We start from the raw sequence: 25,395 nt of genomic DNA, 5'->3' as shown, positions 1-25,395 counted from the left end.
TACCATTAGACTGACGGAAATCTGAGTACACTTTTGAGTTGAGTAATTCATGACCTTTTTCTGGCCTGCGTGCCATGAGTTATCCAACCTGTGAATTGTGATCTGCCTGGAAACTTAGCTTGGTGTAAATTGCTCTTTACCCCTCGTGGATGAAGAAAATAATCATATAACCCGAACGGTTTGCATCTGTGTGTGGTTTGTCGGCATCACGCACTCCTTCCCCATTCTCTTCCACAGATCTTCTAATTTATAAGTGTCAAGTGTATTTTTGTGTTAGATTTTGCCTAAGGTGGAAGACATCTCTAATGTATATTTATGTACTCTGAACACATTTATGATCTGACACACTTTGAAGGCATGGTCTAATAATGTAATATATGTACCTTTGTGGTTAAAATATTTAAGATTTTTTTAAATTAGGTTAGGTGTCTTTTGATTTTAGCACACGATAGCTAAGTATATGACCAAGTGCAAAGTATTTCAGATGTCAAAGAAAAGTAGGAATTTATTGTTACGTATCGTACAAGTTGATTATTTATGGAATTTGCACTTTTCAACTTCTGCCAGCTAAAAGGACAATGCCTATCTTGATTTCTGAAATACACACACATGTGTATTTCTTCCCTGTATTATCTTTACTAGTCGATTGCTTCCTTAAGCAAATGGTAGTGGCAAGTATACAAATATGGCTTTGCACCTATGAAGATACACATTCACAGTCATGATGTATTGTTTGGTATTTCTTACATTTTTTAGAATACTGTTGGTGGTATATTTTGTAGAAAAAAAATGGTTAAGCTCAGATCATCCTAAGACACCTAGTAGAGGGAGGAGACTTAGAAGCTAGGAAGAGGGAATCTGGAAAGAGAAAGGGACAGCAGGGGGTGGGTGGGTGCAGGAGCATGGGAAGTCGGTCCATAGCAGATGTGCCCCTTCTTCAGTGAAGTGTAAATCACCCAGTGCACATTGTACTTTGCTTTCTTGTGAAAACTAGTAAGGGGTTTGAGTTGTAGCTCCTAGTTGCCGGGGAATATTATAACACGGGTGAACTCACTTTCTCCAAACACAGGCCAGTGGTTTACAAATTCTAGTTTTATACATTAACCGTATTTTGAGAATCTGATTCTGTAGGTACTAGGTAAGGCTTAGGAAGGCATTTTTAGCAAGCTCCTAAAAATGATTCTAATTCAGGTGGTCTAAATTAGAGAAACACTGCCCTATGTTACCTTTTGTTAAGTGTTTTGTAAAGCTGAGATGAGACCCACACAAACAGAATTCTATAACAAGGCTGTGTTCATAGAGTATATTATCATGGGGCCACTGAGGAAATGCTTCTGACTGACTGGCTTTCTAAAGTAGGATATTCCTGAACTGAGTTTTATTTATTTTTTTAAGAGATTTTATTTATTCATTTGAGAGAGCACAAATAGGGGGAAAGGAGGAAAGGAAGAAGCAGACACCCTGCTGAGCTGGGAACCCGGAAGTGGGGCTGCATCCCAGGAACTGGAGATGATGACCTGAGCTGAAGGCAGATGCTTAACCATCTGAGCCACCCAGGCTCCCTGCCAGCTGAGATTTAAAGAAGGATGTAGTCAGGTAAAAATGGACTAAATGAGATTTGAATTATGCAGAGGCCCCACCAAGAACCTTGAACTTCTGTAAAGTAAGGGTGGGGAGCAGGGAGCAATGGAAAACAAAGTAGATTTGCATTTTGCCTTTAGATCCCTAGTGACGGGAAGGGAAGACAAGATTGTAAAACCAGATGAAATCATTAGTTCTAGAAATCAAAGCAGCAAATAAATTGGTGGTTTGAAAAGTTTTGGTTAAATGTTTTCACTGTAAAAATTTGCATTTCAGAGGGACTTGGACAAAAGAAATGTGGAAAGAGTAAGGGCTTGACGTGAGTCTCAGATATTCTGCACAGTACCTAACACCTGTGTGTCCAAGATGGCCTGTCAAGGTTTGGCTACATAAAGCATAAATGTCTCTAATTCCCGAAGACACCATAAATGGGATTAGTACTTTGGGGTTTTTAGTAGGTCATTTTCTATCTTTGATGGTTAAATATATTGTGAACCATCAGAAATCATGACAGCTTCATTTCACTTTTCTCTACCAAACTGGGACTGGGGTGGGGTAGTGATGAAGGACAAAATATGTACCATCTGCAGACCTGTCATCACACCCGAAGTCTAAAATTAGCTTTTCTCCTTTTAAAATATAATCTTCATGAGAAGAGGGGGCCTGCCACATAAAGGGCATTCAGTAATTATTATATGGATGAATTAATATCTGTAGGAAGTGCTCTGTGCAGCATAGGTATAGACCAGAGCCTCAACATTGCCTCTTATTTTTAAGAGCGCTGGAAGCCTTAACTGTTTGGGTTTAAAAAAAAGAGTTTTTATCAGATGGATGCCCTGAAGATATTATTTCATGGTCGATTTCCAGTGGTTCTTGTTTTTTAAATGTATGGAAATGGATTATAATGAAGCCTGTTTGGAATTTCGTCCTCATGATTATGATGGAGGTTAAGGCTCAGTACAAACCTGTGAGCCAGAATGGTGAGAGAGCAGGTTTTTGAAAGGACTCAGCCTTCCCTGTCTTTGGTCTGAACTGCAGCCGGCGGCTGCCAGGGCGGTTTGGGGAGGATGGGTTGTGCCCCGGGTATTGCAAGACCATAATTAAGGGAAACTGGAATCTTAAGGATTAATACCAAGGTCTCTTTCCACAGGGGATTGTCTCAAGAGGGAAAGTACTGTGTTGCGGGAAATTATTCGTTCTCTTTATAGTAGTGTTTGTTATGTATAACGTGACAAATTTATCTTCGGAAAGGTGACTGAGAAGAGCAACGGGTGAGGTGGGGGAGTGGTGTGAAGAGGCGTGGTGGTGACGGCGAGAACTGCCATAAATCTATTTCTCTTTCCTTCTACAACAGCTCTTTTTTTATATTGTGCGACCAAAAGTGAAGAGGCCGTCGCCTTGACCGACTCCTGGCCGTTTGAAAACGACAGTTTCCCTACGCCCGTTCGTATTCTGTCAGAAAAGGCAAGGCGACTCCCCGGCTCGGCTCGCGGAGTTCCAGCTTTTGTCCCCTTCGGCTCCCCTTCGGCTCCCCATTGGCTGGGAACACTCAGGCTCCGCCTCCTTCCGTGGGCGCTAGAGCCCTCGGAGGGAGGGAGGGGCTTTGTGATGCACGGCCTGACGTAAGCAGGGGTATAAAAGCTCCGCAGGGAGCTCGGGCTCCTACAGGAGCCGCCGGCAAGGGGGCAACGAGGAAGCTCTTTAGAGCACAGCCGGAAAGGAGAAGGTGGGGCGAATCTGGAGAAAAGGGACCCCACCGTGTGGCCAGGAGGCAGTTAGGCCCTCGGGGCGCCTGCGCGGTGGGCTCGGTGGACAGTTCTAACAGTGTGGGGGAAGGCGGAGGGCCTCCGGAAGGGGAGCCCTGTGAGGCAGGGCAGGCCCCACCGGCGAGTGTGGCGGAGGTGCCGGATCTGAGCGGAGAGTCTGCCACCTGCACCTCCAGAGCTAGTGGACGCGGAACCCGGACCCGCTCTCCATTTCGGTGCCCTTGTCACCAAACAATCCAACGGCAAACCGAGCCCAGACCCCGGCGTAGGTCTTGAGGGAATGAGTGGTGTGTCCTGTTGAACGTTTCCAGTGGCCCCGAAGCCCCCACTCACGCGTCCTCTGCCTCCTGCTCAGGCGTTAGCCCTGGGGGAGTGGGTAAACTGGGAGCTCATGGTTCAGCATGGGGGTCGGGGTCCTAAAGCTGGTATTTGACAAATATTTTTTAAAGGAGAGTTGTGGGAACAGTTACGTGGTCACTGTTAAGCGTTCTTCCGTGTAGGTGTGTGTGAGTACCCATTGATGTAAGCTTGCTTCCTGTCCCAGTCAGTATTTCTCAACTTGCTCAGAAAGGTTTTTTGCATGGGACTGTGTTTTAGGACGCTCGGCATCCCAGGTCCCAGAGTCTGGTGTGGGTGGGGGCGCGGCTAGCTCCTGCGCTGAGAACCAGTAGGATCACTGTACAGCCGTTCTCTACACGGTTGGTGACATCAGCTGCTAACTGCCTGCAGGAAGGGTGTGTCCGTAGCTCCACCACGGCTGTTAGTAAGCCACGTACGACTTACCTACCCTCACTGGAGTGCCAAGGGTGTACTTGAAAAAATCATACACACACGTACACAGATAAGAGTGTAAGTATATATATGGATCATACATAAAATTACTGCCTATGGCCCTTGACATTTAGCATGTGGGCTTGCCAAAGCTGCACCAGTAGTTTTTTTTTTTTTTAAGATTTTATTTATTTATTTGACAGACAGAGATCACAAGTAGGCAGAGAAGCAGGTAGAGAGAGAGGAGGAAGCAGGCTCCCTGCTGAGCAGAGAGCCCCATGCGGGGCTCGATGCGGGGCTCGATCCGAGGACCCTGGGATCATGACCTGAGCCGAAGGCAGAGGCTTTAACCCACTGAACCACCCAGGCCCCAGCGCCAGTAGTTTTTTTAAAGATGGTTTAATTTAGTAAAGGTCCTGTTGACTTACACTCCAAGAGTAGGTTTTCATTAAAGGATTCAATACACTTAATGATATCCTCAAAGGGTTTGCTTTGGCCAATAGAGATTCATTTTCTCCCCTGACCTTTGGGAAGACAAAATGCGCTTTTAAATATTCAGCATTTTGCTATGACACATTACTTTTTATTAGAGGTTGGCTCCTTGTATAATTGCTGTAACTAAACTGTGCAGCTTAGCCCCATGAAACTCATTACTCTCTTTACTGTAGGGATGTTGTTGACATGATTCATTATCTCGCAGTATTCTCCCCTTTATGAGGACCCATAGGAGAAATTTCTCCTGGGTCTCAGTGTTCACAGTACCTGTGATTCTCCCAGGCAGCTGATTTGGTTTTTTATCTTAGGAAAGACAAATCATTTAACCAACTGTTTCCTATTTTGTAATGTCTGTTGGGTAGTTCAAGGTCTGATCTGACACTCCATCTCTATGAAAGTGTAGGGCCCATGGCTTGTCTTGGGATATTAACCTTACCTGCAGCTTCATCATATTTTTTCTACCATAATTTTGCCCTTACCACTGAACTCATTTCCTTAAATAATTTTGTTCTTTTATAAACCTTAAATCATTTTCTACAATGAAACACACACACACACACACACACACACACACACACACACACACACAGAGTTTAGAATGGCAACCTCTTGAGCAACTTTTGAGCACTGCAGGTTAGAATATGCAATACCCTTGGTACCACTTAAAATCCAGAAAGGCAGGAGGAGGGGGAGTGAGGGGAAAACAAGGGCAGAGGTTAAGGGAGGATATGAGAAAGAGAGGCATATGGCGGTGGGTGGTATGATACCACAAGTAACTTATTCCTATTCTGATTAGTGTTAAAGCAAAATTAAATTTAAAGCGAAAAATTGTATACTGAAAGTTGATTGGTGTGTCCAAGGGTAGATTTAGAAAAAGGAGGAAAAAGATATTTTCTTGTAGAAAAACCCTATTCTACAATTCTATTTGATGAAGGCACAGAAAAGCCAGTGCCCCTATGTAGTTTGGAAGGATCTTGTTTATACACAGACACATGACCTTAATTTATCTTTTTGGAAATTCTGTACAAAGTATTCACTGAATTTGACAGGAACAAGTTTTGTTTGATTGGTTGATTTTTCCTTGTTTTTAGTATGATCCTAGAGTTCTTGGCAGGGCTTTTCACATGGGTTTCTTTAATAGTACTGTATCACTCATCTGCACAAAATAAACTACTGGGAGTGTGTGTGTGTGTGTGTGTGTGTTTAGCTCATTTTTGTTAGAATAAATGCCTAGAGATTAAACTCAAGCTAATAATTTCAATAGGAGATAGGTTTATTCCTAGAAACTACAGTTATCTCATGAATATTTCAGTAAAAAATATAAGACTTTGTTTTTCTTCATTATAGTTGAGATTACAGACATCCTGCCAAAATGATTTCTTCAAAGCCCAGACTTGTCGTACCTTATGGCCTCAAGACTCTGCTTGAAGGAGTCAGCAGAGCCGTTCTCAAAACCAATCCGCCAAACATCACCCAGTTCGCAGCAGTTTATTTTAAAGAACTTATTGTGTTTAGAGAAGGTTTGTTATTCCTTTAGATTATATACGTGTTGCTTTGAAAAGGAAGGCATTTTAAATTGGGCATTTTATGTATCTAATTTCCTGTATTTATTCCTTCAGGGAATACTTCTCTGGATATAAAAGATCTTGTTAAACAATTTCATCAGATTAAAGGTAAGTAACACAAGTGGTAACAGTTGACTAATCCTAGTTATAAATTATTGCATCATTACCACCATATGTTTAAGAATGGTGCCCATATTTTTTGTTTAATCACTCTGATGTTTGTGAAAAATAAACCATCCATGTGATTATTTAATTATTTGATCCATTTTTTAAAAATCTGGAGATAGTCTGGAGGATTTTAAATCTTTAAAAGACAAAAATAGGAAAAACTCAACCTTCAAACCATTTGGTACAATGAAACCTCAAACTGTGGATAAGCTATGAGTGAAACCCTTTTCAGTGCCCCCACCTTAGAGGAAGTACACTGAACTTTGAAGAAAATTGGATGTTGTAGTACTAAAGACTAAATGATTATGAGATATACTACATAGGAAAGTTGTATAAACATTCTTCTTGGAAGATTTTTTTATTAAACAAAGAAACATCCTTTTTTCTTTTTTCCTCCCTGTGATAGGTTACCTGCAGTCCAGTTGGAGGGCAGGGGATCAATTAGGTGTTACTGACCACCTTTTCTGTTCTAAGAGTCTCTAGATAGTGAAGAGAAGTTTTTCCTAGAAAGTGGTCTTCTCCAGCCGTCTCTGTGGCCTAGGGCCATCCCTCTGCTTAGAAAAGAAGTTGTGTTTTATGTGTGTATGTGTAAATGCCTATGTGAACATGACAGCATGAAATTGCGTTGACAGAAGAGCAATGAAAAAAGAAAGAGAAAGACAGGGGCGCCTGGGTGGCTCAGTGGGTTAAAGCCTCTGCCTTTGGCTCAGGTCATGATCCTGGGGTCCTGGGATCGAGCCCCACGTTGGGCTCTCTGCTCGGCAGGGAGCCTGCTTCCCTTCCTCTCTCTCTGCCTGCCTCTCTGCCTACTTGTGATCTCTGTCATATAAATAAATAAAATCTTAAAAAAAAAAGGAAATAAAAAAAAAGAGGCAAAGTTTACATGGTGGGAGGATCAAAGCAAAAGGGGATAAACTGGTCATCCCAAGGACAGGCATACACATCTAAAAGAATGGTAAGGAGCAGCTTTTGGCAGAATTTTGTGGGGAAAACAGAGACTTGTGGTCAGTGAGGGAAATAAGGAAATAATTTTTGCTGCATTCGCTAGCCAATATTTTGGAATGACTGTAAAGAAAAGGTAGGATCAGGTGAGCTACTTTTATACTCTTGCCAGTTTGGTGATGCCAATACATAACATAGTGAAGCTAGGGAGAAGTCAGGAGTAGAACCTAGGAAAATGGAAAAATTGAGGATTTGGATCTGCAGTGAAAGAAAGATAGACCCACAACAGAACAAGACTAAAACCAGCAAGAATCAGTATTTGTGAAGGGGCAGGAGAGTGAAACACTGTTGTTCTGGAATATTTACTCTCGAGTCTGACTGCTTCCCTGCAGGGTCCTGATGGCATCTCAGCTTACCATGGGACGCAGGTCTGGGCTTTGCTTGCCACCAGCAGGACTCAGACAGGTGCTAGAACACTGACCATTCTCCCCTTCCCTATTAGGCCAGTTTCCCAAGAAGTCAAGGTAATGACTTGTACTCATGCCCTCTACACCAGGAGCTATGTTTGAGAGCCTTAGGAGTGAGCAGGCTTCCTATGTTTGAGAAGGGTGGTAAAGTTGGTGAATCTCTATGAGGGGAGGTAATTAACTGGTAGCTTTTGAGACAGATTTGTTTACTGAGAAACTTACCCACCATTCAGTTTAGCAAGTGGACTAAACTAATGTGGATTAGTTTAATTAACCGACTGGGCTAATGGAATAGCTATACTTCCCGTAGAGGTAAGAAGAGGGAGATAAATGCTTTTCTCCTCTAGTAACTACAGATACCAAGGCAATTTACATAACATGCAAATAATCCTAAAAGTGAGCTCACTGTATGGCTGTAGATACAGATTGCTCTTGGGTAGTAGAATAAAATGAACATTGTGTGTTCTAGTTTACCAGGGAGATGAGAAGGTAACATGAAGGTATGACTAGAAAATACAGAGCTCTTTGTTACTATCTAAAACCAGTTTGGCTCATTTATCTGACTTTTATTGTCCTATCAACTGATTTCTTATTGGCAAAGTGTCCATTAGCTTAGGTCGTATCATAGAGACTGCACAACTCCATCTACATCCAGGAAAGCATCACTCTGGGCTAAAGAGGGACTATCTACGGATATACATATTAAGGTTTCCATTTGGTAGGGCATTTCCTCCCGAGTGACATCCTCCTATCTTCTAACTGGTTTAATTCCTCAACTGCTATTCCTGTGGGAGTGCCAAGCAAATTTGCTGCACGGTGGTTTGGTTCTCTACAAGGAAAATGTGAATAGAACAAGTGGCATCTTTTCCTTTTTTTTTTTTTTTTAAAGATTTTTAAAATTTATTCATTTGACAGAGATCACAAGGAGGCAGAGAGGCAGGCAGAGAGAGAGAGGAAGTGAAGCAGGCTCCCTGCTGAGCAGAGAGCCCAATGCAGGGCTCAGTCCCAGGACCCGGAGATCATGACCTGAGCTGAAGGCAGAGGCTTTAATCCACTGAGCCAGCCAGGCGCCCCACATCTTTTCCTTTAAATACACTTCCCTTATGTGGATCCCAGTGCCAGGTATGGATGGTGGCACCTGTAAGATCCTACATGCTCTGCTGGTCCCAGGGATTGTGGCTCTCCCAGGCTTTCCATGATTTGTAATATGGGAACATGGACCATTCTTGAGGACTATGTCAGCTGCCCCTTATTCTGGTCTTTCAGTCTCTTCAGCATGAGACAAGGTCAACCTAAAGGCAGCATCAGGTATTAGCACTTGGTAAGGTAGGGCAGTCTCACTCTCATCCCTGGTGCCTTTGTCCCCATTTAACTCCAGGTATTAGACATGAGCATGAAAGACATTTGTTTTATATCCACAGTACATCCCTGCACATATCATTTGTTTTATTTGAACACTTCATCCTGGATTTTTCTCGGAAGGAAGCCCATATTTGGCAGGCTTCTTTATAGGACCAGTAGTGTTTACCCGTCTCCCCTGCGCCTTTAAAAACTCATGTAAATTCAGGTAATGGAAGAGGGAGGAGGAAAAGAGCCAGACATGAGAGCAAACTTTTCTTACTTCTGTTCTCTCATCGCTTCCACCATTTTCCAGAGCCTAGGACCTTTAGGATGGTCCCTGGCTCTGTCCAGGATCCCTTGTGGCATATGCCTATTTCCAAAGCAGTTCATGCTGCAGAACACTTCCGTGGATCCTCTTGTTTTTCTGCAGTTGGATGAAACAGATCTCACTACCATGTGAATCAGTGAAAGTGCCCCCATTTTTCAGCCTTCTCAGGAGAGTTTCTTCATTAAATAGTACTGAATCATTAACTGAGGGGATTTTTTTTTTAAAGATTTTATTTATTTATTTGACAGACAAAGATCACAACTAGGCAGAGAGAGGAGGAAGAAGATTCCCTGCTGGGCAGAGAGCCCAATGCGGGGCTCCATCCCAGGACCCTAGGATCATGACCTGAGCCAAAGGCAGAGGCTTTAACCCACTGAGCCACCCAGGTGCCCCTAACTGAGGGAATTTTAGAAACTCAGGTGATCTTTTAAGGCAAAAGAGTTGTCTCTTAAGTTCTACACTTACTATGTCACAGGTAGGAAAAGAAGGGAAAGAGGAATGGAATTAGTGAGTACAGGCATACCTTGGAGATATTGTGGGTTCAGGTCCAGATCACCATAAAGCAAATCACAATAAAGCGAATATTGCAATAATGCCAGTTAAATTAACTCTTTTGGTTTCCCAGTGCCTACAGAAGTTATGTTTATACTATAGTCAAGTGTGCAATAACATGTCTAAAAAAGAAACCAGTGTACGTATCTTAATTAAAAAAATACTTTATTGCTAAAAAATGCTAACTACCATCTGAGCTTCCAGAGAGATGCCTTGATGTTGGCGGCTGCTGACTGATCAGGGTGGTGGTTTCTGAAGGTTGGGGTGTCTGTGGCAGTTTCTTAAAATAAGACGTGAGTGAAGTTTGCTGCACTGAATGCCGCTTCCTTTCATAAATGATTTCTGTGTGGCATGTGAAACTGTTTGATAGCATTTATGCCTAGAACTTTTTTCAAAATTAGAGTCTATCTCAACCCTGCTGCTGCTTGATCAACTAAGTTTATAGAATACCATATATCTGTTGTTGTCATTTCAACAATCGTCACAGCATCTTCACCAGGATTGTAGATTCCATCTCAAGAAAGGACTTTCCTTGCTCATCCATTAGAAGCAACTCCTCATCCATTCAAGTTTGATCATGAATTTGCAGCCATGCAGCCACATCTTCAGTGACTTCCTCCACGGAAGTCTGGAACCCCTCCAAGTCCACCATGGGGGTTGAAGTCAACTTCTTCCAGACTCCTAATAATGTTGATATTTTGACCTCATCCTATGAATCATAAATGTTTTTAATGGCATCTAGAATGGTGAATCCTTTCAAGAAGGTTTTAATCTGACTTCCCCCAGATCCATCCAAGGAATTCTTATCTTTTACAATGATAGCCTTACGAAAGGTATTTCTTAAATAATGAGACTTGAAAGTTGAAATGACTTCTTGGTTCATGGACTGCAGCGCTGATGTATTAGCAGGCATGAAAACCACATTCAGCTCATTGTACATCTCCATCAGAGCTCTCGGGTAACCAGGTGTGTTGTCAGTGAGCTGTACTATTTTGAAAGGAATCTTTTTTTTCTGAGAAACCAGTCTCAACAGTGGGCTTAAACTCTTCAGTAAACCATGGTATAAACAGACATGAAGTCATCTAGGCTTCATTGTTCATTTCTAGAGCACAGGCAGAGCAGATTTAGCATAATTCTTCAGGGCCCTAGGCTTGTCTGAATGGCAAAGGAGCTTTGGCTTCAACTTGAAGTCCCCAGCTGCAGTAACCCTAACAAGACAGTCAGCCTGTGCTTTGAAGCTTTGAAGCCTTGAAGCCAGGCATTGCCTTTTCCTGTCTAGTCATCAAAGTCCTAGATATCATCTTTTACTGTAAGAATGTTTCATCTACATTGAAAATCTATTCTTTAGTGTAGTCTTAGAGCTTGATGATCTTAGAGCTTCTGGGTCACTTGCTGCAGCTTCTCCATCAGCACGTGCTGCTTCACCTCGCACTGTGACGTCACAGAGGCGGCTTCTTGCCTTAAACCTCACCATCCACTGTCCACCAGCTTCAGACTTCTCTCCTGCAGCTTCCTCACCTCTCTTAGCCTTCCCAGAACTGAAGAGAGTCAGAACCTGGCTCTGGACTAGGCTTTGGCTTAAGGGAATGTTGTGGCTGGTTTGGCCTATCCAGACCACTCAGACCTTCTCCATCTCAGCAGTAAGGCTGTTTTGCTTATCATTTCTGTGTTCACTTTCAGTTTTCCTTTAAGAACTTTTCCTTTGCATTCACAACTTCTCTAACTGGTTGGCATAAGAGGCCTCGCTTTTGGCCTGTCTCAGTTTTCAAATGCCTTCCTCACTAAGCTTAATCATTTCTAGCTTTTGATTTAATATGCAAGACATGTGGCTCTCTCTTCCTTTCACTTGAGCACTTAGAGGCCATGATAGGGTTATTCTTTGGCCTAATTTCAATATTGTTGTTAGGTTCCAGGGGAGGGAGAAAGATGGGAGAACAGCCAGTCATCCTAGACTGACATAGGGCTGCCACAAACCTTCAATCTGTAGCAGGGGAAAAAGGTGTATTTGTGAAGTAAAATGAAGTGAGATATTTTGTCCTAGGTCCTTACATATATTTTGTCAATTAAGGCAACTTTATAAGGTAACATCATTACAATTTTACGTAGAAATCTGATGCTTGGGCATGATTAAAAAACTTGCAAGCTTCTAAAAATTAATTGCCAGGGTTGGGATCGAGACTTAGATCTTCCTAGCAGCGTAACTCATGCTCTTTCCATAGTAAATAACATTCTCTGATCCCTCTGGAAAAACTTTAAATTCTTGAACTGAAAGTGGAGAGGGACTTCAGCTCCCTTTCCCAATATCTCCTCCTCTTCCACTTCCTCTGTGGTCACTTTCTTGTGTAGAGCCTGAAGCCAGATTGTGCTAGTTCTCACTTTTTCATCACTCAGTGAGAAGAGGGCAGTGGTTTCCCCATGTGGAGTGGCAAATGAAATCTCAACACCATCACTTTCCATCCCCTTCAGCTTTACTGAGTCTAGTTTTTAGTATCAGCCCTCTCCTGCTCCCAACAAAGGCAGGAAATAGCTAACTCTTTGGAAGAATCAAGAAAGCCTAGCCCAACTGAGTTAACCTGTTAACTTTTTTTTTTTTTTTAAGATTTTGGTTATTTGAGAGAGACAGATAGTGACAGAGATAGTGAGAGAGAGCACAAGTGGGGAGAGGGAGCCTGATGTGGGGCTCTATCTCAGGGCCCTGGGAACATGACCCAGGCTGAAGGCAGACACTTAACCGACTGAGCCACCCAGGCGCCCCAACCCATTAACTTTTCTTACTGATCCTGGACATTCTTGGCTTGGCCGTAAAATAGTAATTATAATCACACACTGCTGCTGATCATTGGGCCCAATTTCAATTTCTATGCAGCACCATAGCAGCTATGCATACCATTAAATGTCTTATTTATTCATATTAAATATTCATAATGTTTTTAGTTTAATTCTTTTGCCAAATTCTATTTTTATACATTATTTTCACAGTTGGTTACACATACTTGTGGCCATTCTCTCTTATTAAATAAATGAGAAATGTATCAATTTCAGAACAATCTATACTAAATTTTGTGAAGCTCTGGTGCTCCTCTGTACTTTCCTGGGCATTTTTTTATGTAAGGCTATACTGATTCCCTAAGCGGGGATGGTACTGTGCCAAAATGATCCTTTGTATTTCTTGAAGTCTCATATTTGCCTAGACAGGGTGGTGATTTGTACACAGATAAGAATTTCATTAAGTTTAAAAAAGGTTCAAATGATTATCTGGTTGTGATACTGGGAGGGGGACTTGGGTGTTTTATGCTTTTCCATTGTGGTAAGATTAATCAATTGGGGAATAGTCCATACTAAAGAAGGACAATAAATCATGGACCCAGTTGATGGTATTGTTAAGAGTTGGGGTCAGATTGGCAGCCTAGGGCAGAAATACAGGATTAGGAGTAAGAGAGGAAGCAGATATAGCAGACCAGGAAAATGAGGACAAGGGGGTCAGGGACACTAGGACACAAGAGACAGTATGGGCAGGAAGAACATCTTGGACCTGAGAAGCTAACTAGCTCTCTGCTGTCCAGGAATGTTGATAGCGCCCTGTTGTTCACAAAATCCAAACCCTTCAGTGTCACAGGGATGCTTCTGAAAAACATTAAACTAGTGTACATTGATTTCAGATAGCCTCCCATTGTTCCTCTTCGCTCCATTCATCTCTACCCATTGACACGTTCATTTGCTTTAGGGGAAAAGGCGAATATAGTTTGGAAGCCATTTTACTCAGTAGTGAGTTTCCAAAGTTCATAGTAAGAAACACTTTGGAGTTTTTCAGGAGCCCGTTTTCGTTGAGGAAAGATTTTCTTGGAATTTGCAGAGCTGACTTTTAAGAGCCCAAGATACCAGAATCAAGTTTTTATTTTATATATGCCATAGGATATAAGCTCCTTTCCTGCTGCGAAGGGTCGGGAAACAGGAAGTCCTTCCTGGTGTGGGACTGTGGTCCAGGGCGTGGGCAGTGGACATCAAGTGCTAGCTGAGACTGGAAGTCTTTGTAAGGAAGATGGGGGAGAATTTCTGACTGGAATTCTCTAAAATCCGAACATAAGGCTTGTGCTTTGCTTTCCTGGGTGCCTCTCAGAGCGGCTGCATGGTTAGCGTGACACTGCGTCTAACATAGCACGTGCTCTGTTCAGCACCCACACTATAATCATCATGCTCAGACGTCCAGTCCGTAATTACTGAAAGAATAAATTTGAAGCTGTAGATTAGAAATCATGGAGGGTCTGTGTCAGCTGGGCCAGAGGTAAGACTTCTGGTGTCCCAGGGCCCGCACATGGCTGGTAGTTGGTCCAGATGTGTCCCAGTGGTCCCCGAGTGCTGACTAGCAGGGAATCAGGCTGGGACACAGCGAGGTTATTCGCCCCGCCAGCAGAGAGCTGCAGCATGTAATGTTCACACTGGGGCTAAATAAAAACTGGCAGCTGGGCCTCTGATGCTAAAGAGGAACAAATTAAATTAGGAAAGGGATCTTCCAGGAAGTAACAAGCCACATTTCCCACAAAGTGGAAATCCTTCAGCGAATACGGCCACGTCAGGGACTAACACACAGGGCCCAAGCAGTAGGAGTGGTGGCTCTCCTCAAGGCCACCGAGAGCCGGCAAAGAGCAACATGGATCAGAGCCAGCGCTTACTCCAGCATTTTGTTTCCTTCTTTAGAAGTGGGAGAACCTTTGCTAAGTACCCCTAAAAGGCTGACTTAATTATCCAAAAGAGACTAAATATTTTTAATATTTTAATATTTTTAACCTAGATCAGGTACATTTTACCATTTGGAAACAAGCATTTTAATGCAAATAGAGAAAGTAAAGTAATGCTTTCTGACATGTCTGTCATAGTGTGTAAATTTTGATCCAAGACCGGGACGTGCAAAGAAAGCTTTCTGCGATCTGAATCCCTCCTACCTTTGCCGTCATCTCTCTCTCCATGCACCAGATAAGCTTGTTATCACCCGATTTTTAGTTTATGCTACTTCCTTCTCCAGGAGTTGCCGTGCACCTTTCAAATCCCACCGATCTGTAAAGTCCAGTTCATTATTTCATATAACAAATCTTTAAATTCCTGCCCGTTGCCAGACGCTGAGCTAGGTCAAAGTCAGTGGAGGGAGAGAGATTTCAGTCTCAGCCATGACGGAGGGGCTGCTGGCACACTTAGCCTCCTATCCTCAACCATCATAAAAGCTGGAGCAATTCTATAAAACAAAGTCCAGTGCCTAGATCCCTGGGAGAAGGGATTCACAGAAAGTGAGACCCCTCATCACCCTAGCAGCATTTTCCAATTTCTTGCACCAGGAAAGCGAAGCCAAGCACAGAGTGGAAGTTTGGGAAGAGAAAATGGAGCAGCAGAGTTCGGGGCTACTACTATGGCTGGGATTTGGGCAACAAAGTATCAGAGAGGGGGTGTTTGCAGGGAAGGATTCCCCCCCCCCCCCAAGGTCTGCAAATCCATTTCCTTTGGGTTGCTGGCCAACTCCTGAGCTGCTTGTGTGTGGAGGATGGCTTGAGGCTTAGGAGGGAAGAGATGGCGGGAGACTAGATGCTGAGTGGGGATATCAGAAGTGGGGTGCTGTCGGCGGCAGTGGGCTTGGGCCCAGCCAATATGAAGAGGCTTTTGAGGCCCTGATATGCAATGAGACCCCAAGAAGGTCACAGCCGAGGAATACAGACAGTGTGCAAGGAGTAAGAACAAAGCTGAAACACACCCACTTCCTGCTTTTCCTGCCAATTTCATTGTATGAGGGAAATGCTTCCCCAAGCGAAAACCCTCAGTAGAACAAGCAGCTGTGAAAGCGTGTGATAAGGAAGGGGTGTGGGGGGCAGGAAGGTACTAAGCAGAGGAAAGAGTTTCCCTAACCTAGGAGCTCTTCTAGGTCATCAGCTGTCTCGACCTCCCAAGCCAGGGGAATGCCCTCATGCCTGAGGAGTCGCTGCATCCACTGATGGATCCAGAGTTCTCTTTCAGCCCCTCTGGGTCAATTCGACTTTAGCTGCTGCGTTATCACACCTCACCAGCAAGTGCTACCATTTTTAGGTTAGACTAGATGACGTTTCCTAATGTCAAAATATTTTATAGGCCCCGTTGTCCCATTCACTGTTAAATTCTATATACCAGTTTTCTTACGTTGAAGACTGCCTTTATTGACATGACAGCATTTGCTTCATTAAGAACCCATTATGTCAGGTGAAGATTAGATCACTTACTGGTCAGGTGGAACCCCCCTGCCTTCACTCCCCACATCCCCCGGAACACTTGGGTTTTGTGTAGAAGTTTGGATCAGGAGCTTTATCCATGGAGGTTTCTAGCTACCTTAGTTCTAGGCAGTTACGCTGACCAGCTGAAGGTGGTACCTGCTTCCTCGTTTTGTCACTGTGCTACACAAAGTCACTGATTTTGGAGACGAACTGAGGTGTCTTCTGAGCGGGTAAGGACAAGGAAGTTTGCGCACCCATTCTAAATCACAGATGCTGGGAAACTGAGCAAAACTCTTCTGTGCTTGTGTGTGTATTGACAACCGAGTGTTCAACCTGTTACTGCTTTAAAATCGGGGTGGGGAGGGACATCTGCTTATTAACCCATGTGGCTTTTTTAGTAGAGAGGTGGTCAGAAGGAACGACACAAGAGAAGAAAGCAGAATGTATGAAAGAAAAGGTAGGAACATCTGTAGTTTCCCAAGAACCTACACGGATGGAGAAATCCACGGACACAGAGGAGGACAATATCACCGGACCACTGTTTATGAACAAAACCACTCAGTTCCCATCAGTTCACTCGGAGGTGCTCCAGGAGCCTGAAGAGACACCCGAAGCAGCTCGTGGTTCCACTTCGAAACTGTCTACCCCTAAGATGACGACCCCACCGTCATCACCACCTCCTGCAGCTGTGTCACCAGAGTTCGCTTACGTTCCAGCAGACCCAGCTCAGTTTGCTGCTCAGATGTTAGGTAAAGTTGCATCTGTTCATTCTGATCAGTCTGACGTGTTAATGGTGGACGTGGCCACGAGTATGCCTGTGTTTTCCGACGAGGTGCTGAGCTCAGAGGCTGTCGAAGATGCCGGGGCGGCCACTCCTCCTGCGTGTTCTGCAGAGGGGTCAGTCCTGCAGGTTCTGAGCCAAACAGCTGTCCGTGTAGATTTGGGTTTTAAACCTAAAGACGATGAAGCTGAACCAGCAGCGGCTTCCTCCTTCCCCTTGCAGGATGAACAAGACCCTCCTGCTTACGATCAAGCTCCCAAGGTCCCTTTGCAGGCTGATATTGAGGTCACCTCCTTCGTTCACATATCATCTATCTATAACAATGAGCCTGTGATTGAAGGAGTCACTTATGTGGAGCAAATACCAGAACACATAGTTATCCCTTTTACTGATCACGTTGCTTCTCTTAAAGAACATGAGCCACCACTTAGTCCCACACCTATTGCCCTTGCCACGGGCATGTCTGAGAAAGCTGTGCGTTCCATAAAACAGCTGGAGGAGGATAATTCCTCAGTCCGTGTGGAGGCAGAAGCAACAGTTCTGCTCCCTGACACCTCTTTGGAAGGTCAGCCTGCACAGTTCCCAGAGGCAGAGGGCTCCACCCAAGCAGTAGGCTCTGAAAAACCTCTGCGCGTTGCAATGGAGTTCACTGCCCCAGTCTCTGACAACCCTGGGCAGGAGTCCTGGGTAAACTCTGCAGCCCAGGAGATGGAGGTCAAACTGGTGCTCTCCGGGGAAGCTGCCACAGCAGTGCTCTCGGCTGCGCAGGGAAGGGCAGCGGGTGGTGCCCCCCCTCCTGCTCCAGAAGGTCTTACTGAGCCAGACCCCGAACCACAGCGGGAAGCAGCACTTGAACAAGGTTTGATGGAGCCAGGTAAGAAAATCAGGTACTTACAACATTACCGATTATATTTTCAGGTGACCTCTGTATTGCAGGTAACCACGGACGTGGGCTCCCTCCAGGCTGGTCAAAAGGCTGGATGTTCAATAGGTTTTAAGATGGCAAAACTCCGTGAAGACTTTGTTGAACTTGAGATTTTACTCTTACGAGATGAGTGATTTTAAAGTGACATCCCCCAGCCTGGCCTCCAAGTTGGGTCACCTAGCACTTTTGCACATGGCCCACAGAGTGAAAAACCCAAGTCAGGCACAAAATCTGGGATCCGGATCTGCTGTTGCAGATGTCGGCCAGGGGCTGTTGGTCTGAAATTGCTCACTTGTGAGTGTAAACTCCAACCACACAACGCCGTCCAAGGTGCGGCCCGTGGCCCGTGAGAGACATGGTGGTGTGTCGCCCCTGCTTTCGCCCTGCAGTTGGGGGGCTCTGCAAGAGGGTGCAGGGAGCCCGCGGGACCCTGCCTCTCTGCCAGGGGGCTCCTGCAGCCACGGGGGCAGCTCCAGAGCTGGATGGACAGGACGGCTCGGCCACACTTCTGTCCCACGGGTGAGTGCAGAGACGGCAGCAGCAGAAAGGCTGGCCATCCGTTTGAGCCGCTAAGAGGACTGGTCTCCTCCCATCAGCTCCCCCAACATGTGTGAAAATCCCCACCGCGGGCTGGGCTGCTGGCCGTCGCCTGGGCTTGCCCATGACACAGACATGGCTTGATCTCTCCCTCCCTCTAACTATGGACTTAGGTTTGCCCCCTCCTGCCCCTGCCCCTTGAGGGCTAGATGGAGCTGACTTCCCTGCTCCCTTTTGCAGAAGTCCTCTTCCACGTTGATTCTTCCCAGAGCCAGAAAGGTCAAGTGTTACCAAAGCAGGTGTTTTGGGATCAAATTCTGTCTGGCAGTATGACGGGGATCTGCACCACTGAAAAGGTTGAGGGCAGCATCGGTAGCTAGCATGCGGGACGGGCATGACCCTTGTGGCGGGAGCAGCAGTGACATCCCAAGTCCCGGCTCCCCAGTGCCTTGCCCTCTTTCTAAAGCACCACGTGGAGACTGCAAATGGAAGGCTAGCTTGTACGTGTTTTCTAACTGGCTTGCAGAAGGATCCATTGACCGCATCTGAAGCCACTGAAAACTCACCAGCTTAATCATGTGCATAGTGTTCTCTTCTTTTCTGGGGAAGAAAAGCTGCATCAGGGATATGAGGCCCAGTGTTCAAACAGGGAACGCAGTACAATTTGGGCTCGATGCCACTCCTCCCTCAGGAAGAAGTTTCACCTCCATCCCATCTTCTAGGACTTAGTTCTCCAAGACAGCACAGTCTTCACTAGGCCAGTTAAACTTGCCCTCATAGATGCTGTGGTGTTAAGCAGACGGATGGCACTCCGAGACAGACATTTCCCCTTAAAGAGCCCCTCTGAGACCAACCCACCTTTTACTGCCACCTAGCACCTATGATTTCAAGCTTTGCCTAAAGGGGGTGCTCTCTGGGGTTCTGAGTCCTAGATTCTGTGATGTCCTGCTTGTGGTGACCAATTAATGTGAGATTATGGGGCCTGTCAAGGGCCAGAGATAAGTGATAATGTGACCAAAAGAGGAGGCCCCGTGTGGACTTCTTTAGTAAAGAAAAACTCAATATGCAGATGCATTAATGCTTTGTCACTGGCTTCACACACACTTCAATCGATTCTTTTGGTAAAGTCCCAAGTGTGGACGCTCCACGCCCTGCATGCAGGCGCTGTGGTGGCCATGTCTCAAGCTGGTGGCTCTGGGACCGGCGGCTTTGGATGAACTTGCAGCTTCAGCCACAACTCGAGTGCCCCTGCCACCTGCTAGAACGATCCTGTTCTCACTTTCCAGTGGCAGAGAGCCTCACGTCTTTCCATTACAAAACATGATTTAGCCCTCTCTATAGCATGATTTATGGCACACGTTACTACGACAGCTGTTTATATGTAAAGAAAATTTACGAAGACATTTCTGTGCATAGTGCCTGATACAGAGACCGACCTTTAATGCCTGCAAATTTTTTTTTTTTTTTTTAGCCATAGCAGCAAGCGAAGCAGGACAACCACCACCATACTCTAACATGTGGACCCTTTATTGTCTAACTGATATGAATCAACAAAGTCGCCCATCACCGCCACCTGCACCTGGGCCTTTCCCCCAAGCAACCCTCTATTTATCTAATCCTAAGGATCCACAGTTTCTGCAGCAGCCACCGAAAGTTACTTCTCCAACTTACGTGATGATGGACGACAGCAAGAAGACCAGTGCCCCACCTTTTATTTTAGTAGGCTCGAATGTTCAGGAAGCTCAGGATTGGAAACCTCTTCCTGGACATGCTGTTGTTTCTCAGTCAGATGCCTTGAAGAGATATGCTGCAGTCCAAGTACCCATTGCTGTTCCTGCAGATCAGAAATTCCAGAAACATACCCCAAATCCCCAGAATGGTAGTCCTCCTCCAAGTGGACAAGATGTCCCCAGGCCACAAAGCCCAGTTTTTCTTTCTGTTGCATTCCCAGTAGAAGATGTAGCCAAAAAAGGTTCAGGATCTGGTGACAAACGTACTCCCTTTGGAAGTTACGGTATTGCTGGAGAAATAACCGTGACTACTGCCCATGTTCGCAGAGCAGAAACCTAAAACTGGTAGGTGAATCTTCCTACCATAATATGTGGGCCTTAACACACTAGTACTTTGATTTGTTGACCTGGAGATAGAGGTATTTACAGAAATTGAATTGAGATATGCAAAGAGTTGGGGTATACTCAAATGTGATGTGGTTATTATCTCCCAAGTTCGTTACCCCCAATTACTAAGAAATGCAAGTAGGTGCGCTGCACCATGATGACTCGCATAGAGGACTCAGGGCCCAAGACATGAACCAATCCACTCAATCACCTTTGAATACCTGGTTCTTCAGCTCGCCCCATGGAAGATGCTAAAAAGGGATGGCTTTACAAGAAAAAAGATATTAGGTAGGAACTTTGTATAACTGGCAGGCGAAGGGGTGGGTCGAGGCAGAGGCCAGATGTGGGCACTAGGGCCAACTGGAGAGAGGGGTGACAGGTCAGAGATGCCGTGGAGCACCTTGTCACTGTAGGAGGCTTGTTCCCTTGGGGAGAGAAGACTTACAGACTGGGCAGGCTGGAAAACAGCTCAAGGACCTAAAACAACTGGCATGAACTGGATCAGACCATTTACTCACAAATCATCTTTAAGTTCTTCATCCCACTAGTACCTAATGCTCTGTCCCATGCTCGTCCCACCTTCCCTGTGTGTGGGCAGAGCAAGGCCTAGACCTCCCCCCTCAGTGGGGGAACAGACGGAGAGCTCATGACACCGTGTGAAGTACAGTAAGGGCAACAATGACCCTCCTTTATTAGGGTGTTCAAGCCCGGATGTCAGCTGACCCCTGAGCCCCAAGAAGGAACCAGCCTTAAAGAGAGCCTAAAGACCAGGGCTACGGCAGGAAAGAGCAGACTCAGACATAGCAAGGAGGCCAAAATAAAACTGGTGGGGAGGAGCTGGGGACGGCACCTAAGAGGATGCTGGAGCTGTGAAGGAGAAACCCCATGATTGAGGGCCCCGGATCTGTAGGACAGACACTGGGGTTGACAGCTCAACAGGAAGTCAGAAGAATGACAAACCTAGAAGGCAGGAGGAGGTCACTAGAGGAAGCAGAGACAAGATGATACAATGCAAGGTCAAAGCCATACACCAAAGAGTTCAGATACTTCGCTGGGAATTTCACGCTGAATACCCCATAGGCAAAAGCTAGATTTCCTTCACAGGCAGGTTCAAGTACCACAGTGACAGTATTTCAGGAGATTACTCTGTTATCAAATCTTAGGTCTATGTGCCCTTCTCATTCACCCCCTTTGTAGACTTTCAGTGAAATAGAATGGCTGTTTTTAGCATGAAATGCTGGGCTATTGCAGTGCAAATTACAGACAGCTACATGATTAGATAAGAATTTAGTAAGGGGAGGGTAGACCTCACATTTCTGTTCTGCCACTCATTTCTGTTCTGCCACTCATTTTACATGTTCGGTTTCGTGATTAAACATCTCACTGTTTACATTCCTAACAGATGCTGGAAACGATGCCGTCTGAGCCAACGCTCAAGGTGGAGCCTGCCACCAAGCGTACTTTGTCAATAAACTTCCTGCAAGCATAAAACCCTGCGCTCTTATTTTGTAACTTAGGAAAATCGATTACAAAAGGCCTTAAATCTTTCCAGACTTGTGGAGCCTTGAAAACAACTCCACTCTACTAGCAGAGCTACTGGGCTTTCTAGGTGGGTCTTCCCCCACCTCCCGCCCCAGAACCCCAGTACTGCAGTGAGTGCGAGCTGCTGGGCTGGCTCCAGGCCCTGAGGAGGGCGGCACAGGGCCGGCTTGGTAAGGACGCTCGGGGACTGCAGATCAGATTAAGAAACCACGCTTTCTGGGAACATTCTAAAGCCTTTATTTAGCATCAAGTAGATTATTTCATTATAACACTTGTTAACTTCAAGACAGCAATTAAAATAATTTACTGGCAGCTACCTAAAGCCCCTTGGAGCAAGATCTCAGTCTGGGGTTGGGTGGATAAATACCATAAGATTAATGTACCCCAATTAAAGGGGCAAGACTACTGTACAGTAGGTCTCCATACATATTTTAAGTACATGGGTGCCTTGCAAACTTGAAATGCACAAGACCTCCTTTTATATAGTTTGGTACTTATAATACATGAGTGCAACTTAATGTCTCTGGTGGCATTTGCCACAAAAGTCGAAGCATTTAAAAAGGTTTGTCATTATGTAATGAGGTGATTAGAATCTATTTCTAGGGCATTTTTGTGTATTGCTAGATTTTATACAAATTTTCAATTCAAACACCTTTTAATTCTAAGGACCCAGATTACAGAAAATTATAAAAGTAAATTTAGAGAAATAAGTGAAATACCTTTTCCAGTTCAAATCAGGAACACCTGTTCTGAATATTCAGGTACTTTTTCTTTTCCGATGTGGGAAGGGGGAAACTGGAGAGGATTAGTATGAAGAAAAGCCATCTTTTAAACATAATCTTTACAAAATGACATAACCTTCTCTGCATTTGAGCACATAAACATTGGATAGAAGAGTTCTAAACATTTCAAAGTTACATCTAAAACATTCAAGCATGACGGCATAAAAATATTCAAAATAACTTGATTTGGGATTACTATATAATTCCATAAAGCTGAAGTTACAGTTGGGTATAAACCTTCCGTAAATATGGCAACAACCACCATAAAAAGCATATTCTCCACAGTTTCTCTTACCTCTATAAAACAGTATTTCAAATCAGTAAGTCTATTTGGATAGCAAAATTACCCATTTTTCCTGACTTTCATCACCAATATCACCTTACGCCCTACATTTGTTGGGTGAAATGCAAGTTACCTCATGGGCGGGTTTTCTGTTTTCTTAAAAGATGAGTAGAAACCAAGGAAAAAATTTAAAAACATAGGTTTAAGACTTATTTGTAGATTAGCCAAACACCCTGACTTGTCTGCACTTTAATAAATGTCAGGCAAATTGAAGTAGTTTCTGTCCCAGTAGCTGCCCGAGTAAAGCCAGTCCTGTGCTCCATTGTAAGGGTTAGGACCTTGATGGAACCACCTGTTTAAAGAGAAAGGACAAGATTGACGGGTGGGAACCGAAACCACAGGGCTCCTGCCACTACATTAGCGCCTGCATCGTTTCCCCTCACTCTTGAGTTAGGGATTTCCAAAGAGACTTTTAAAGAAGTCCTGCCATTTTTAGAGAGCACCTAGGTAGAATAATATTCCAAAAGATGTAATGACATCACACAAAAGGTTTACGGATTTTTCCATAGCATTTGGCAGAGTACTCAGCAGAAGTAGGACCTTCTGTCTAGTAGGGGTGTAAGAACAAATCTATTGGTCTGATAGTCCTCTAGCCCCATTCCTTATCTTCCACCAGAAGGCATTTTTGGGGGAAGGAATTAGGATAAGGAAACGAACCTCTACAACATACCTATAGTACGGGATTCAGAGTTAATGCCCTTAAACTCAAAGAGGGAGTGGAATGTCAGAGAAGCTAAATAACTTGTGCAAGCTAATAACTGGTATCAAACTTAAATTTGATTTTAAAGTCCATGATTTTTAAATATACTGTGCTACACCGAATCCACTGAAATTACTCCTAATCTTCCTGGGTCTCCATTTTCCTCATGCTAATATGGCTTCTTAGGTTGCACCTCTCAGTTAACATCCCAATTGGTCTTTAAAGCATAAAGCTGCTTTAATCATTTCTTTGCCCTTTAAAACACCACCTAGTTCCCACAGTCCCAGCTCCCTTCAGGCAAGGGAAATGCAAAATTACTTGCTCAAAAAGGTTCGCAATTAAATTTGTGTCACATTTTTCTAAGTATGATTTTGTTTTCAGAGTAACATTGTGAAAAAGTTTCACAGGTCTTTCTAAAAAAAATGTTAGAAGCAATTTAACTATTAAATGAGGTTAAATGTGTTTGGTAATTCCCCAATGCTCCTATTATCCCTACAGCAGCACAAAACGCTCTTGGAGGAAAAAAAAAATGCTTCAGATCATGCAGATTCCTTGAAGGATCACATCATAAATGCCCATTAGACCACATTTCCTAGAATATTAATATCTAAATTCTCTATTTAGCTTTTGGGACTTTTTCCCAATTAGAAAATTTAAGTCTACTTTAAATGATCAGGATATATCAGATCTGGTTAACCACACTGAAAATATATTTAAAAATCATTACTTGGGGGGGCGCCTGGGTGGCTCAGTGGGTTAAGCCTCTGCCTTTGGCTCAAGTCATGATCTCAGGGTCCTGGGATGGAGCCACGCATTGCATCGGGAGCTCTGCTCAGCAGGGAGCCTGCTCCCCCACTCCCCTCTGCCTGCCTCCTATCTGCCTACTTGTGATTTCGCTGTCAAATAAATAAATAAAATCTTTAAAATATAATAAAATAAAAATTTTAAAAAATTATCTGATCAAAGTCAAAATTCTGTCTAATAATATAAAGTATATAGTTATACTCCTTTCAGTCCCCAAAGTCCAAGCAGTAATAGCACTTTTGTAGTTAAGCTTAGCAAAGTCAAGCGTTTCAGAAAAGCAGACACATCAAAATCAAGGTAATAAAAAATAATTAAGAAAATGAACCAAGCCTCAGGTCATGTGCCACGGGTAGGCAAAGTTCTCTAAAGACCATGTCTGCAACCGCAGCCTCTCTTTGGAGGCTGCATGCCCTCGGAGGGAGTCCAAACACTGCACTAGAGGGGAGCACCGCAGAGCCGATGGTCTGATGCACGGGGCCAGAGTTTCCTTCATCTGCTAGTTCTCCTAATTTTGAGCACTGGTGTCTGGAAACCTCTGCTGTTATCATTCCCACCCCTCCCACATACACAGGAAGTCCAGGTGATTTGTCTTTCTAAACTCACATTTGAGACAAGCACCAGTAACAGGAAAGAGGAGTGTAAGATTTCCCTGCTACCACCT

The 25,395-nt window shown here is 44.3% G+C and overlaps 2 protein-coding genes across 17 annotated transcripts in view; one reads left to right on the top strand and one right to left on the bottom strand.

Annotated features, from left to right (window-relative positions):
• The first annotated feature begins 1,483 nt into the window (after window positions 1-1,483).
• Window positions 1,484-22,054, top strand: CABYR (calcium binding tyrosine phosphorylation regulated). 11 transcript variants are annotated; one of them, XM_080821894.1, is made up of 6 exons: window positions 1,484-1,596; window positions 2,936-3,045; window positions 5,961-6,133; window positions 6,233-6,286; window positions 16,602-17,858; window positions 19,918-22,054. In XM_080821894.1, the coding sequence occupies exons 3-6, from the start codon at window positions 5,986-5,988 to the stop codon at window positions 20,514-20,516; spliced, it is 2,058 nt and encodes a 685-aa protein (XP_080678020.1). In that variant the 5' UTR covers window positions 1,484-1,596; window positions 2,936-3,045; window positions 5,961-5,985; the 3' UTR covers window positions 20,517-22,054. The 11 variants fall into 11 exon arrangements, 10 of the variants coding, with proteins under 10 accessions (XP_080678020.1, XP_080678019.1, XP_080678017.1 ...); XM_080821893.1 differs by lacking the exon at window positions 1,484-1,596 and having other exon boundaries at window positions 2,272-3,045; window positions 19,918-20,521; window positions 21,966-22,054; XR_013967862.1 differs by lacking the exon at window positions 1,484-1,596 and having other exon boundaries at window positions 2,485-3,045; window positions 19,918-20,851; window positions 21,966-22,054.
• Window positions 22,055-22,318: 264 nt separating this feature from the next.
• OSBPL1A (oxysterol binding protein like 1A) overlaps window positions 22,319-25,395 on the bottom strand; it is a 226,835-nt gene continuing 223,758 nt past the window's right edge. For all 6 annotated transcript variants that reach the window (XM_080821884.1, XM_080821889.1, XM_080821885.1 and 3 more), the window contains one exon: window positions 22,319-23,522. In XM_080821884.1, the coding sequence (XP_080678010.1) occupies window positions 23,420-23,522 (103 nt within the window). In that variant the 3' untranslated portion in view covers window positions 22,319-23,419. The remainder of the gene's footprint in view (window positions 23,523-25,395) is intronic.

This window comes from Martes martes, assembly GCF_963455335.1.
Source record: "Martes martes genome assembly, chromosome: 13".
Lineage (NCBI taxonomy): Eukaryota > Metazoa > Chordata > Mammalia > Carnivora > Mustelidae > Martes > Martes martes.
The sequence above is the reverse complement of the archived record's forward strand: the minus strand, read 5'-3'. Positions and strand labels throughout refer to the sequence as shown.

Excerpts from the sequence above, each read along its gene's own strand:
- CABYR (XM_080821894.1), top strand. The coding sequence starts at position 5,986 with ATGATTTCTTCAAAGCCCAGACTTGTCGTACCTTATGGCCTCAAGACT. Across the intron at positions 6,134-6,232 it reads ACTTATTGTGTTTAGAGAAG|GGAATACTTCTCTGGATATA; the intron begins GTTTGTTATTCC and ends TTATTCCTTCAG. Across the intron at positions 17,859-19,917 it reads ACAAGGTTTGATGGAGCCAG|CCATAGCAGCAAGCGAAGCA; the intron begins GTAAGAAAATCA and ends TTTTTTTTTTAG.